This window comes from Zootoca vivipara, chromosome 2 (assembly GCF_965207765.1).
Source record: "Zootoca vivipara chromosome 2, rZooViv2.hap1.1, whole genome shotgun sequence".
NCBI classification, from domain to species: domain Eukaryota; kingdom Metazoa; phylum Chordata; class Lepidosauria; order Squamata; family Lacertidae; genus Zootoca; species Zootoca vivipara.
This window is the reverse complement of record NC_142584.1, coordinates 67919946-67936285: the sequence shown is the minus strand read 5'-3', so window position 1 is coordinate 67936285 and position 16340 is coordinate 67919946. Positions and strand designations below refer to the sequence as shown.

The following is a 16340-nucleotide window of genomic DNA, read 5'->3' as shown; positions in this document are numbered from 1 at the left end:
AAAAGCCACGATGTACGCTTCTCTGACCTAAATGTGCAACTCAGCCAGTATGTGGTCCTCTATTGACATCAAAAGGCGCTATACTGGAAAATACAGGTACTGTAACTTCCCTAGTATCAACTTCTATAGAACAATTAAGAATGCCACCAAACACTCATAAATCAAACTCTTCAATCCCTCAGTGTCCGCATAGCCGAGAGGCAGGAGTCAATTCCCTCAGAGTGCCATCACAGATTGTACTACAAGCATACCTGGCTATAGCGTGGAACATCACCATAGTCTCCATATTCATTTCTAGCAACAGAAAGAGAACATCTGAATTAATACCAGTTTAAGTTTTTCAAAGATACCACATACATGGCAAGTGTTACTTTTGCTTCACTCTTAACATTACTAGTTTCAGTGGGCCATTCGGTCAACAAGAAACTTGGCTTTATAGCTCAGTCAGCTGTTGCTCATGTTCACTATGACTACCTTCCAAATGGCTTAGTTGTGATATCACCACATTGTTGCAAAGGAACTATGAGCTCAGTTCAACAGCACAGGCACCTTAACAAGGGAGATTCAACTGCATATACAGTGGTACCTCGCTAGACGAAAGCCCTGCTAGACGAATTTTTTGCTAGACGAATGGGTTTCGCGATCGGAGGTTGCCTCGCAAGATGAATTCATTTTGTGAAAAATTCGCCTAGCGAATCACGGTTTCCCATAGGAATGCATTGAAATTCAATTAATGTGTTCCTATGAGCAAAAAAAAAATTCAATGCATTCCTATGGGATTCGCAAAACGAATTTTTCGCTAAACGAATTGACTCACAGAACTAATTAAATTCGTCTTGCAAGGCACCACTGTAATCATAACACTACTGTTTTGTTTTGGGGTTTGTTTGTTTTTGTAAAAAACAACAACCGTCCTCTGCAAAACTTCCCCCAAATGTTTAATCAAGCATCAATCTGCATGTTTTGGTGCCTGGTGTAAAGCATGTGTTGATAACATAGAGCAGGCATCCCCAAACTGCGGCCCTCCAGATGTTTTAGCCTACAACTCCCATGATCCCTAGCTAACAGGACCAGTTGTCAGGGATGGTGGGAACTGTAGTCCAAAACATCTGGAGGGCCGAAGTTTGGGGATGCCCAACATAGAGTCATAATTGTGCATTTTTAGTGAGGGGTTTCTATTACCTCCTCTTTCCGGTGGCTAGGTTTACATCCACAGCACGGCCAGCTATGCTGAATGGGGGATCCAGATGTTGCAAAACCTTCACTAAGAGGACTGCTTCCTGTGGAGACAATAATCCAATTAGGGGGGGGGGGAGAGAAGTTTGAGCCACTAAGCCAGAAATAAGTTCTCACAATAATAATAATTATTATATTATTTATACCCCCACCCATCAAGTTCCTCTAGCAGCCCTAAGTCTAAGTGAGTCCTACTGGTCCCTAAAGGAGCTCTCACTTTCATCATCTTGGTCACCAGTTCCCTCTGACACCAGTTGACCTGAGGCTTACTCTTTCTCTTGGCCCGGCCTTTATGCCCTGAAGAAAACGCTCAAACCCACACTACGACACATAGCCACAAAGAGTTCAGAAGCTTGACTAACTATTGCTCAGCATTACAGGTGAAATTAAACAAAATAGGTACTCTATACCATGGTTTTCTAAAGCAAGTCAACTTCAAACTATGGTTTATGAAGCTGGCTTGTTTTTGTAAACCATAGTTAAAGATAACCACAGTTTTGTGTTTGGAGGCAACACTGAGCTGTGCTTAATAAACTATAAAGTGGAAGCTTTATGGCCACATCAGGAGGAAGAGCATCCTCTTAATGCATTAACTAACTATGCAACCACTGCTGGCTGGCCTTGGACAGAGAAGGCAGAAGAAGTTCCAATATTGTAATTAAACATTATACACAAAAACACAAGCCAGAAGGGGGCTCCGTCACATAAGAAGATAAAGGCACAGGAAAACTAGTGTTGCTCCAGATTTGACAGAATTGTTCTTCCTCTCCTTCCCCGTGAATCACATGGGGGGGGGGGCTACAGGATGGGTGACACTGCTTGCACAAGTGTATGTCTACCATAGAATTGTCAATACTATACTGTGCGGTGGTGGGTGGCGAATGATAACATACAGCATGAGAGTCCAGTTCAATGAAGCCATAGGTGTAGCCCATCCGACCGGCTTTGTTCTTCATGACACGCACATTTGAAGTAGACAAGCGGACGTAGGGTGCCAGATATCCTACAATCACTTCCGGAGGAATGAAGCGAGGGATGCGTTTTAGCATAATTGCTGTTACAAAGTTACAAGGAGAAAGGGAAATATTACTTCAGGAGGAGAAATGTACTTCATCTTTTCTGTCATCCTGTGAAAAGCTCCTGGTACAGTCATACCTCGGGTTAAGTACGCTTCAGGTTGCGTACTTTCAGGTTAAGTACACGGTGGAAGTGTTTACTTCCGGGTTTCGCCGCGCACGCATGCACAGAAGCGTTATGCGCGCTTTGTGCACGCACACTATCATCACTCGGGTTAGGTACTTTTCGGGGTGCGAATGGCACCCCGGAACCAATTAAGTACTTAACCTGAGGTACCACTGTATTAGGCTCAGCTGACTTGAAGACTACTCTGTTAAAATCAATAATGCTGCAGAACACAAAGAGAATTGTAAACTGCAAGATTCAATTCAAGCCTCTTTTTGCAAGTTACTCAAGTCCAAGTGTCCATTATGAACTCAGAAAGTAAGACCAAATGGTTGCAAGTATAATCTACTTACTTTTACTCTCATCCTCCTCATGTTTGGTTTCCATGGATTCTCTTCTTGAACCATGTTCTTGGTTCTCCCTTCGAGGTGGGTACATTTCAGAGTCCCTTTTCTTTTCTTGTGAATGCCATTGTTCCCTACTTTCATCCTTCTTGGGTTCAGGTTCCTGAGGTTGACTTTCCTGCTCAGAAGTAGGTTTCTGAGGAGAAGGTTCCTGTGGAGGAGCAGGGTCCTTAGGAGGTTCTTCCTCTGGTGTTGGTTCCTCAGATAACTCTTCCTCCCCCTTTTCAATCTTTTCTTCTGTTACTAGCAAAAAGTAAAACAAGTGAAGCCCTGTCTGCAGTAACCACTATATTAAAACGGTTCTTTTAATCCCTTACAGTGGTGCCTCGACTTACGAATTTAATCCGTTCCGAAGGCACCTTTGTAGGTCGAAAAATTCGTAAGTCAAAAGTGCCACTGGAAACGCGGTTTCCCATAGGAATGCATTGGAAACGGAAAAATTCATAAGTCGAAGCAACCCCATCTAAAAATTCGTAAGTCGAAAAAACCCTATCTAAAACCGCCGCGGTCTCCATTCGGATGTCGAGAAATTCATAAGCGTGCGGCCATTTGCCCCATTCATAAGTCGAAAAATTCGGTTGTCGAGTCGTTAGTAAGTCGAGGTACCACTGTATATGTACTAGTGAAAACTGTTTTCAGCTTAGCCATCTTGTTAGCCATTTACACCAATGATAGGCAGGATCACACTAACAAACCGGATACAAGGATCAGCATAAACATGAGTAACACCACTTGTTCCTCTAAGTCTCCATCATTAGCCTTTAACCGCTTGGGAAGTAATTTCTTCCCTTCCTCTCTCTTTGGTAGTGCCAGCTTGCCAACACAGCATTACTGAAGAGAGAGTCTTTGGATGAAACACTGCACTTTCAAGCAAAAAAGAGAGAAAAAAAGTATTGCAACTCATACAAACTTAAAGGACTGTTCCAAGTCTGGACCAATCTCTGTCTCTCCTTATTTCCCAAGTGCTTGACTAGTTTTAAGTTAACCATCTGCAGAAAGGAACACAATTGCTCTACTAATAATGCTGGCAATATTTGCTAGGACATCATAGTTGAGGAACCTACAGCTCTCCAGGGCCACATGCACCTCAGTTTTTTATTCACTTAGAATTCACACTACTATTTCTTTGTTTAAATGCCAATTAAACAAAAGTAGACTCACCATCTCTTGGGAGTCTGCAGTAATAACAGGATGAACGATACCCTACTGTGGACACTTTACACTGCAATGAAAGAGGCACAGCATGAGGGAAAGACACTTAAAAGGTTTTTCTCCATCCAATATACTTTGTAGCTCTTATACTAATGTCATTGCTTTATTAAAGCATAAGCTGAATGTTGCATCAAAATGTGTGTGTGCTACCACCTACATTTCCAGCGTTGTTGGCACCTGTCTGTTTTGAGAGACAATGGAGTGCGCCTCTAGTTATGAAGTGAAACCACTGCATTAGGCAATATGTAGGTGGTTCTGGACTGCCCGGATGACAAGACCTCACTGATGTGGTCCAAAGGGAAGCAGAGCAATATGTTTGGCACCAGCTTGGCTGCAGGAGTTCCCGGAAGGAGGCATACAAGGAGCCATCCAACCCTCTTAGGGCTCCACTCTGGATTTGTGTAGGGTTCACTCCTGAGCCTTTTCTTGTTCCAAAGATATCCCACAAGAAAGTAGAGGTTTGAGATCAGTTTTCCTTCTCCTAGATGGATGAGGTTCTTCTTCCCAGGTTGTTGAGCCCCATCTGCCCCAATCCCCATGGTATTGTGCAGATAAAAAACATGGTGTGTTGTCATGCTAGTGTTTACCCAACCCTTGAAAGTGGCAACTAAATGAATTCGGGCGGGTGGGGGAAGGAGGGAGAGGAAGGATACTTACAGAATGACACATTATGCTTCCCTTGCCCCCCCAAATTACACATTATTGGAGAGACGCAAGCTGGCAACACCCATGCATCTGCTCATAGTGTAGTTTAGGCCTTAGGCAAGCAGCACCGGAGCCTGTGTCATTAAGAGGTCTTGAGTTCGATGGAACAAAATCTCAAACCTGTTGATTATAATCACTCCTCATTGGCAATATCCAGGTCTTACTGTATTTCATTGGAATTTACTTGTAATAAAACCTGCTCTTGATCAAGCTACATGTGAAGCTTATTATCTTCATTGTTTACAGCAGCCCATATATTACAAAACATTTTGAAGTAGTGCAGGTTCCTTACTTTTAATGACTATTTTTAAAGTACTGTACTGCAGGTGCCAAATGATGCCCATTCTGCATTTGTAAGAACTTGATCGTTTAGTATGGCAACACCGACACTTTGGAACTCCCTGCCTATTGAGATCAAGCAGGCACCTTCACTGTATTCTCTCTCTTTTTTTCTTTTTCTTTTTTGCACATACTGAAAACGTTGCTGTTTAGATAAGCCTACCCAGATGCTTGGGGGTGCAGGTGGCGCTGTGGTGTATACCACAGAACCTAGGGCTTGCCGATCGGAAGGTCGGCAGTTTGAATCCCCGCGACGGGGTGAGCTCCCTTAATCACAAGAATATTAAGGACTGTTTTTAAAAGACCAGTTTGAAAGCTCATGGTCCAATGGTGGGTACCTGTGTGGGTTAGATCTAGTTGCTCATTGGGATTCTGAAAAGAAGTAATGGTCAGGCCTTTTCCTTGGCTACAACAATGAAGCAAGGGCATAAAATCCAAGTCCCTGTAGACATTACTGTCTTTACTGGCAAACTATTCAGTGGTGTAAACCACAGAGTCTGGGCTTGCCAATCGGAAGGTCAGCGGTTTGAACCCCCATGATGGGGTGAGCTCCCATTGTTTGGTCCCTGCTCCTGCCAACCTAGCAGTTCGAAAGCACGTCAAAGTGCAAGTAGATAAATAGGTACCGCTCTGGCAGGAAGGTAAACGGCATTTGCGTGTGCTGCTCTGGTTCGTCAGAAGCGGCTTAGTCATGCTGGCCACATGACCTGGAAGCTGTCTGTGGACAAACGCCGGCTCCCTCGGCGTACAGAGTGAGATGAGGGCGCAACCCCAGAGTCGTCCGCAACTGGACCTAGCGGTCAGGGGTCCCTTTACCCTTTTACCCAGATGCTTAGGAAATTTTTGGACTTCAACTTCTGTATGTTTTAAAGTAGGGTTATAATTTTTTTCTTTATTTTACTGTTTTATCTTTTGTTAACCACTTTGAGGGTTTGTTTTTTTCTTTTTACACTCAAGCGGTGTATAAATTTTATGAAATAAACAAAAAAATAAAACAAATAAAGGAGGGAAAGATCTCTGGGATTTTTATACTAGATGCCGATTCACAAAAGCCTCATTTAATTTGAGGAAGAATTCTCAACTCAGAAAGTGTCTAGGTCTGTGCACATTCCCTCCCCTGCCAATGGGAAGACCTTGGCAGCACCATCCCTTGCATCACCCTGTGGGCTTGGGAAGATTCCACATCCAAAAAACCCACGTTTATTTTTCTCAGCAGAGGGATGGTACACATATACCCACAACATTCTTCGCAGCTGGAGATCTCTCCCCCAGAAAGTAGCACACCAACAGGTTAGCATTCAACACACTGTATCTGTGATCTAATTCTCAATACTCTTTCTGAGGTAACTTGCAGTTAGTTCTCTTTCCATATACTCACACGCCTGCAGTGCCAGAATTCAGGAGACTGGCTGTATTCCAGAGTCACTTCTTTCCCACCAATCACAAGGTGTCCCTATTAAAATCAAAAAGAGAAAGGGCAATTTACATGCCAAACGTAACAAAAGCAAAAAAAAATAAACACCCCCCAAGAGGGACTTTATTGGGGAAAGTCATGTGGCTGACTTAAACACCTGAAATGTTGGAAATGAATGAAAACAAACAAGGAAAAGGTGACTTGCATTTCATATACATGGATTCTATACTGCTATAAGCTGACAGAGCAAAAATCTCACACATTAACTCTACAAAGAAGAGGCCAAATGGTATTGCCTTTAATAAAGGTTATACATGTGCATGTTAGAGAAAATGGAAATGATCGAACTAAGTTTTATCCATAGGCTACAAATACAGGCTGGACTTAATAAAGCAAATTTAATGGTAAAGACATTTACACTCTGATCCTAAAGAAGCCACTGCTTGTCTAGTTTGCCTGCCATGACACTGTGGCACAGACATGTAACAGCATGGTTTAGTAGAGATTTTTGGAGTTGCGAGGGACCATGACGGTCATCTAGTCCAACCCCTGCAGGAATCTTTCACCTTGAACCCACAACCCACACTGCTCTATGTTGTGCTGATATGACTGCTACCCAGTCATATGATATGAGGTCCAGTGCCGAGGGCCTTCTGGTGGTTCCCTCCCTGCGAGAAGTGAGGTTACAAGGAACAAGGCAGAGGGCCTTCTCAGTAGTGGCGCCCGCTCTGTAAAACACCCTTCCATCAGATGTCAAGGAAAGAAACAACTATCTGACTTTTAGAAGACATCTGAAGGCAGCCCTGATTAGGGGAGTTTTTAATATTTGATGTTTTATTCTGTTTTTAGTCCTCTGTTGGGAGCCACTCAGAGTGGCTGGGGAAACCCAGTCAGATGGGTGGGGTATAAATAATAATAATAATAATAATAATAATAATAATAATAATAATAATACCACCACCACCCCTTACCTGATCCTAAATGGTGTGTGGCAGTGCAGAAAGTCTTAGGGCTTAAAAAAAAATAATTACTTTTCCCATACATGCATCTAAAACTCGGATGCATATTTATTTCACTGGCAAGCTAGATGCTTGACTTGCAGACTGAAGACAAGGCTTAAGTAATATCTTAAAACACGTCTCCCTTTAAAAGCTTTGTCAGAAAAGGTAGGTTACATCTCAAGAGATTCTCAGCAGTGTTCGTCTCATGATGAAAGCAAACAGGTGACACTTTGGCAGTTAGAATCAACTTATGAAATATTAAGCACTGAAAACTTGTGATGGCCTACATAAGAGGATTTAATGTTCAGCTGATATGTGGTACTCAAGTTTATTAAAACGAAAGAAATATCCTGTATTCAGAACAGTCGGTTCCTTCAAAGGATGACTAGAAGAAAGTAAAATACCCGCCTCTCTACACTTTTAACCTGTCATTGATACAATGATGATGAAAAGGTGACGGACACACATCTAGCACCATTTTACAATACAGGAAATGCTTCTGGCACTTATGCATTGCTCTTCACCGAAAAACAGCAAGACAGACCTCTGGAAAGAAACAAAACCGGCACCTTCTTTTGACAAATCACCAAGGAACAATCACTCCAGAGTTTTGTTATAAACTCCAGTGGGTTGGCAGACCTGCCAGAACAGATGGGGTGTGTGCATGAAGGGCTACAGGAAGAGGAGGAGGGGGAAAGTCCTGTCACATCTGATGGTACGGAACTGGATCTTACCATGTATGACAGCCCTTTAAATATTAGTTCCATGGAATAAGAGCAAGTTAAGAGACTCATTTTAAGAAAAGCTCCCAAGATGGGCATGTTTAATGTCTATTTACAGGAGATCAGCATATGTCCCAAGACAGCAAAGATAAAAAAAGTGCCTAGCAGATATAATTTGTTTTTCTTGATTCAATTTCCTACTCACTCCCTAGATACGATTTGAAAATTCCATCCCTAGTGGTATTCACGAGTGACTCCAATAATATTCTATTTAAATTAGCAAGAAAACTAGTATCCCCCCCCCCATGGATATCCAACTCCAAACCTGTTCTCTATAATTTGGTTCAGACATCATTTCCCTTCAAGTTTCATTAGTCATTAGTTTTATCATCTGTGAGGATTCTGTGGTGAAATAGTTTCAAGTGTAGCCCCAGCACCTTCCAGCAGAGATCCTACTACCATGTTTGAAGACATGCATTTCTGGAGTCAACCCAAACTAAAGCAAGCTATGACAGATCAAGCAAGTTAAACTAATTGTAAAGTTTTATTAAGCTCAGACTAAGAAACACACACATTGCTTCTAATGTCCAGGTCAACCCTGAGTTTAGTTTTTCTTCCTTCCTGTCCTTGCTAGCCCATTCAGACAACAGCCTTTTATCCACTCTGACCTTTTCCCTTCAAAATTTGAGCGTCTTTTCTGATTGGCTCCCTAAATTGTGTCTTCCTCTGGGGATAACCTCTGGCCCAGCTCATTTCACAGACAGGAATACTGTACAGCATGCCTTCCCCCTTAACCTAGACTTTGTCAGACTCTGATGCTAAAACTCTGATGCCCTCCTGTGCTCATTAATTTGTTAAAGGGTTGGCCTATGCAAATTTGCTACTAAATGCCTGTATTGTATTCATCAAATCTTTTAGAGGTCTTATGCAAACACATTCACTTCTAAATAGGTACCAAGCATTACTTCTGCTAATTTTGTTATTTCCAAATGCTTTTAGCTATGATTTTGTTTTAACCTTCTTTCTACAGTGAGGGGGGAAAGTATTTGATCCCCTGCTAAATTTGCCCATTTGCCCTCTGACGAAGAAATGACCAGTCCATAATTTTAATAGTAGGTTTATTGTAGCTGTGAAAGACAGAATAACAACAGGGAAAACCCCAGAAACCCAGAAGACAAAAGTCAGAGATTGATGTGCATTATAATGAGTGAAATAAGTATTTCATCCCCTATCAGCCAGCCAGATGTCAGGCTACCTGGTATCTTCACTGTATGTAACGAGCTGAGATTAGAAACGCCTGCTGAAAGGGAGAGGTCTTACCTGTAATCCCAGCTCGTTACAGTACCTGTACAAAAGACACTTGTCGACCCTCTTCTGGGTTTCTGGGGGTTTTCCTGTTGTTATTCTGTATCTCACGGCTACAATGAACCTACCATTAAAATTATGGACTGGTCATTTCTTCGTCAGAGGGCAAACGGGCAAATTTAGCAGGAAATCAAATACTTTCCCCCCTCACTATATCTATCACGCTTACTCAAAGCATGATTTATCAGGCATATATTAAATGAAAATGCATGTATTCTTCTAATCCTACACAAATGAAAGAAAAAACCAGGAGCCTTTGTTTTTACAACAATTTTTTACTTAAGTCAGATTATGACAAGCAAAGTATTTCCTGTCTATCAAGGCTAATTTATTAACAGCAGTAATATACTAATTTCTTCGGTTTGTTGTGTTTTTATTCCAATTCGGATTCTCAAACTGAAGACCAGAGCTTCGTCGCGCTCCACATATTCCTAAATGTTCGGTGGATTCCAACCTGGAAACAGCTGATCTCCTGAAACACAAAAAGCATCCATAAACAATAATATAGCTATATTACTTATTAGCATATTTTTTTATATTACTTCATTAACAATTATAGTTACTACTTACCAGATGTGGTCATCAACAACAAGCTTTTCTTTCTTTATAAGAACCGCTTAATAGTGGCTGTGTTAGCAATGCTGCATTGACCTTGGATCCCTCAAAATTGTAAGAAGTCAGAAACTACAATAGCCTGGTCACCAACTTCTTGCCATGACAGGAAAACACTCCGGGGAAAAGGTGTTGGGTGGGTTTGGCTTTTTTGAACCCTTTTCTATTTCTATCCCAGAGACTATAGCTTTAAAACTCATCTCTGTACTTTAGCACATTTTTAAAGGAAGGAGAATGAAGCACCTAAGTCAGGCAACCCCAAACTTCGGCCCTCCAGATGTTTTGGACTACAATTCCCATCATCCCTGACCACTAGTCCTATTAGGTAGGGATTGTGGGAGTTGTAGGCCAAAACATCTGGAGGGCCGCAGTTTGGGGATGCCTGACCTAAGTGATGCTTAACTTCTTATTTTAAGAAAAAAAATTCTTATTACATTTTTATCCTAGCCTTCCCCCTGCTCACATGCATCCTTCTACCGCGCTCTGCCCAAGACGTGTCTTTATGTTGCATCTATTTTCCATTTCCAAAACAGATTATACGCAGAGATTTTCAAACAGTCTCTGATAATATACATTGAGTTTTATTCTCAGACAGATCATCACCATAAATGGCACATTCTGGTAATAGTCAAAGGGTGAGAGCCCATGTAGCATGAGAATGCATCTGCTCACTCAAGGGAGCTTCTCTTTTCTCTCCCCTCCCACCTACAGCCCCCAATTGCCCTGGAGGGTTGGGGGACCCTCTGTCACAGTTTTTGGGGGTACACAGGACTGTAGGGGAAAAGAAACAGGAAGTTCCATTGCACAAGTCGATTGTCACTGTGCAAGTGGGCAGATATCACCTGTTATCAACCATACTCACATACTCTTTCTTTTTAGAAATAAGAAATAAGAGGCGGCGATGGATGGGTGTGCAATGTACACCATTACATTTCTGAATTATAAAGCATTAATAATAAGGGCCAAATGACATGTTAAACACAGGGATGTATAAAACAGCTTCTGGCGCATTCCACTTTCAGCAGAGAAGCACCCTTTTCACCTACTGTAACCACCCCCCTCTACTTGCACTGCTGATATGTTTCTAAAACCCCATGAATGAGGTGAGGAAAAAGCAACTGGGGAAAGAGGCACGTGCAGGTAAGTTTAAGCGCAGTACAGAATTGTCCTTCCAAACCTGCTTTGCTTTACAGAAAGCAACAACTAGGAATTAAATACCTGGAATGTTGCGAACTTAATTTCAAAGATCCAATATACACACCCATATCTAAAACTGCTTTGAAGATCGTCTCATGGCATGTAGTATGGATGGGGGGGGGGGACTGACTCTAAAGCTCACTTCCATATACAAGCAGCTGTGATGCTTGGTGCCCTTGCCATCGTTTCCTTAATTGAAATCTAGATATGTGGTCTTAATACATCTTCAGGAATTAATCATTCAAGTTTAAGTGTAAATCGGTTTATAACACAGTTACTATAGGCATGCCGTTTTGAAATAAAAATTAGTGTCAAGAAATAGTATTTTCACAGAACAATCCATCCTTCTGAATTGCAATGTTAACAGAAAATAATGTTGCACAACTCTTCACACTATATCTTACAATACTTTCACAATCCATGTAGTCTAATGCTCAAGGCTAAGGTTGATTAAAGTTGAATCATTCCACAACTTAAAAAAAAAAAGGATGGCACGCTTTGATCATTACAATTTGGGCCCTATTAGTAGAAACCTGCACAATGGGGCTTTCCACTCTCCCACCCACCCACAAACTGGTTTGGGGAAGATCAGACAAACCCCCAGAACAGCATGTGGGGGGAGGAGAGGAGGGATTGATCCATGTAGTGAGCTGAAATGTTTGTGCTGAAAAACTGTCAGTATGACATTCCTCCCTTTGTTCTCTCTATTTGATGGGTGGCAGCTAAATTCGTCAGCACATATTTGAGACAGGTGAGAACTACACAGGAAGGGGTGAGAAGAGGAAACTGCCCTCTGTTTAGCAAAGTGGGTAACATGTTTATAAAACTGTACACAATAGGACATGCAAGCACCCAGTTTCTTCTGCTGCTTGCTTCAGGTGTTCTCCCCACCACCACTCTTTTAAATTATGACAAGAGTGCATTACTGAACAAAATAGGGAAAGCCTAGAGTCAGTGTCAAGCTAAATGGTGCTGTTTCCAGGCAGTTCCTAACACTGTGAATTTGATATTTATATACTGTAAGCTAGATGTGGGATGTTTCACACTGTCTCGCTTTGTGTGTGTGAACATCTTGCTATCTTTTGTCCATGCTAGTATATATGTCGTGCTGGAGTTAGGTTAGGGTACAATTCATTCGAGCAGCTCCTATCTTTAAAGTTTCCTCCTTTTCTTTGCCCAAATCCTCTCTGGCTGATCAGTTCAGCATGAGTCTTGAGCTGCCAGAAACTCTGGCCGCTGTGAATTCTCCAGGGCTTCCATTCTCACAGAAGAAATTCTCTTTCTTCTGTGCTCCACACAGAGGAAGCTCTTTTACTTACACGGGGAAGACTTTGTGGGGATTGGATGGGAGAACACACACATGAATGCCAAAACAATGAGAGATTTAAAGGAAGTGCAGCTGCTATTCAGTATGGGAGACACTCTTCCACAAAGATGGATAATTAGTCTGCTTAAAGCAAATAAGAAAATGCCTTTATTACCACAAATGTGGCTTTCAAAAGTTCTTCTAACTATTACTAAAAACCCTTTTCCCAAGCAAGGTCCTGCAAGCTACTGGTATGTGAGTGGGATATTGGCGGAATGGATGGGGGCAAAGGAGGGAATGGAAAAATTTATTGAGAATGTCTATCGAGTTTGAACCCGAGCTTCGAGAGAGAGAAGACAGCCACCAGATGTATTGACTTTTATAACAAGGAAAATTAAAGATGCAGTAACGCAAAAAAGCTTTGAGGAGGGTCTGGTGGTTGAAGGACAGAAAGTTGACATTTTCAAAGAAATTCCATTTAAATTGAGAGTTAAAAGAAGGAAGCATCAAAACCTGACATCAATCCTTAGAGGAGCAGAGATAAACTACAAATGGGAATTTCCGAAAGGAGTTTCCTTTACTTACAGGAAGTAAAAACAAAAATAAAAAAAAATCCTTCCAGTAGCACCTTAGAGACCAACTAAGTTTGTCATAGGTATGAGCTTTTGTGTGCATGCAGACTTTTTCAGATACACAGGAAGTAGAGATTTAGATTAGTGACAAAGAGTCAGGCACAGGAGTTTCTAGACAAACATGGCAAGGACCCAGAGTTTCAAAATGTGAGAAGAGACTTCAGAACCCTCTATGAGAGGCAAAGAGACAAATTGGGGAAAAACAGGAGGAGCAGGGCGAGAAAGTAAAACGTTTTTAAGTAAACCAGACAATGGCAAATCTTAAATTACTAACTTGGAATGTGAACGGCTTAAATAATAAAATAAAAAGGAACATGAAATTTTAAAATGAAATTTGGATATAATTTGCCTACAGGAGACTCATGTTTCAAGGAAACTTCAGAAAATTTTTGACTAATAAGAGATTAGGGAGTCAATTTATTGCATCAGACTTTTCCAAAAAACATGGAATTGTTTTGTACATAAAACCTGCACTTGAACCACAATTAATTCAAAAGGATGAGAAAGGGATAAAAATGATGGTCCAAATTAAAGTTCAAGGGAAAAAAATTATTTTGGTAGGGATATATGCAGCAAATGAAAATAAATCAAAATTTTCCCAAGAGTTAGAAACACAATTACTAGATTTTGCAGATGAGAAAATAATAGTGATGGGGGACCGTAATGGAGTCCCATCACTAGAGAAGGATAGAACGATCAGGGAAAAAAAGACGCAAAAGAAGGTAGGCTTCCCAAAACTTTTTTTGAAATGACAGAAACAGTAAGACTGATGGATATCTGGAGAGTTAAGCACCGGTTTGAAAAACAATTCACTTTTTTCTCTCATGTTCATGGAAGCAGTGCCAGACTAGATGCGGTTTGGGTTTCTAAGGAATTGGAGTCAAAAATTTTTTAAAAAATCGAAATAGATCCAAGAACATTGTCAGATCATAATTCTATGATTATGGGAATACAAAAAGATACTCAGTCCACCTTTCAGTGGAGACTGAATGAAGAAATATTGGATGACAAAGTTTTTCTGGAAAAGACAAAAAATACAAAAAAAGGAGAATATTTTGAACAGAATTTGAATAATGAAACCAAACTCCAAATAGTCTGGCACGCCAGCAAGTCAGTGATGAGAGACATATTCATCCAACAAAATTCAATTAAAAAGAAGATAAGACAGAAGAAAAAGAAAGAGATCTTAAATAAAATAGCAGAAAAGGAAAAAGAATTATTAATAGCACCAAATAAAGAAACAGCAAAACAGGCGATAAAATTATTACAAGCTGGTTCCCCTTTCGCTAGACAAATGCCTTTTGCAAATAGGTTTTGTGATCAGAAGTTTTCAAGGCACGCTTCGCAAGACGAAGCGGTGGCCATAGAAAACCTCGTCGTCTTGCGAGGCAACTTCCGATCGCAAAACCTATTCGTTAAGTGAAAAAATCGTCTTACAGGGCATTCGTCTGTATGTAGAAGATAAATAATATAGTGTATCTTTTAGGAAACTGCAGTGTGTAATAAGGGGAAAACAAATCAGAAGTGGAAGTTGAGGGAAGCCCAGGAGGGGAGGGAAGAGGGAATGGAATATAAATGTTATGGATACGAGATGTATGTAATGATAGAAAAAGAAAATTGAATAAAAAATTTTAAAAAATAAAAATAAAACCCCTTTCCCACTCACCACAATTTTAAAAGGCAGTGATGGGAAACTTTTTTTTTAAAGCATTATAATGTTACAGCAGTATCACACTTTTTTGTTTAAGTAGACGACTCCCAACTTTTCCAGTTAAAATATAGAATTTGGGATATACTCGCCGTATAAGAAATATGACCCGGCGTATAAGACGGCCCCCGACTTTGAAAATTTTCCTGGGTTAAAAAGTAGTCTTATACGCAGGAATATACTGTAGTATATTTACTAATAGCTCAGGGTGCAATCCAGGCACCATTGTTGCTGTTGTTAAAATTTGTTAGCCACTTTATCTTGCCCAAGGCAACCCAAAATGATTTACAACCAAGTCCCCCCCACATAGATACATTAAAACAAAGTGTGGAGCGCTTTACATTAAAACATCCCACCCATATCTAGAAGCTCGCAAATAGTTAAAGACCTGGTTATTTTTGCCTGGTGCCTAAAGATATAATGATGGTGCCAGGCGAGCTTCCCTGCGGAGAGCATCCCGCAAATGGGCAGCCAATTATTGCTTAGGTGCTCCCAGAAAGGCTTCTGATCCAGCAAAAGCCTCTGCTAATAGAAGACCCAATTTGGGGGGCTGCAGGGGCACTGGCAAAAACTGCCTCCCCTCTTCCTCTGTTAGCAGATGGGTCCACTGGATCAAAAACCCTTCTGAGATCACAAGAGCACCAACTGGATTCCACCCTTAATATTTAAACACCTTATAACCGAAATAGCATTTTAGCACTTGCTTTTAGACATTTTCCCATTTTGCGTATGGCTACTCTCTATTACAAATATGTTTTCAGCCATTTTGGGGTCTTCTCCATTTTTTTAAAAGGTAAAATTTGGAAACATTCCTATTGAATTCAATGGGACTTATTCCCAAATAAATGTGTAAGAATGTAAATTCAGGAAAGATTTTACACTTCAACACCTGCTGAGCAACCCTCAAACATATGCCTTAAACTCTCTGTCAGCTGCAGAAAAATCTGGAGTGTGTTTTAGCCTGACATCTTGTTCAGAAGAAGCACTCGACAGGTTTACCAATACTCATCATGGTCCTGTGTGAAATAACAGTGCATTTTAAAAGACACCAATGCACACACTACAATAGCTGCACATTACAGGGAAAGATAAGTTCTAGTGGGCAAGCTTGTATGCCATTATTATCTTCTTCTCAATGAGGAAGTCCAGGTTTCATCAGAACACCACTTGAAAAACATAGGGCTGAAATATACAAATTCTAGAATGCTCTCCACTGAAGAATACTTCCAACACTACTTTCTCTTGTTTGCACTCTGAGAAGTGCAAGGAAGTGGTTGAAACGCTGACCAAAGTCATGCTTGGGAA

At 40.9% G+C, this 16340-nt stretch overlaps 1 protein-coding gene across 8 annotated transcripts in view; it reads right to left on the bottom strand.

Moving 5' to 3' along the window:
• RBM6 (RNA binding motif protein 6) overlaps positions 1 to 16340 on the bottom strand; it is a 54088-nt gene that overhangs the window by 8653 nt on the left and 29095 nt on the right. For 4 of the 8 annotated variants that reach the window (XM_088662140.1, XM_035105986.3, XM_088662141.1 and 1 more), the window contains exons 7-12: positions 6457 to 6531; positions 3984 to 4044; positions 2772 to 3065; positions 2130 to 2290; positions 1183 to 1280; positions 252 to 294 (exon numbers count right to left, since the gene is read on the bottom strand). In XM_088662140.1, the coding sequence (XP_088518266.1) occupies positions 252 to 294; positions 1183 to 1280; positions 2130 to 2290; positions 2772 to 3065; positions 3984 to 4044; positions 6457 to 6531 (732 nt within the window). The remainder of the gene's footprint in view (positions 1 to 251; positions 295 to 1182; positions 1281 to 2129; positions 2291 to 2771; positions 3066 to 3983; positions 4045 to 6456; positions 6532 to 16340) is intronic. The other 4 variants (XM_088662142.1, XM_035105988.3, XM_088662143.1 and 1 more) reach the window with 1 other exon arrangement.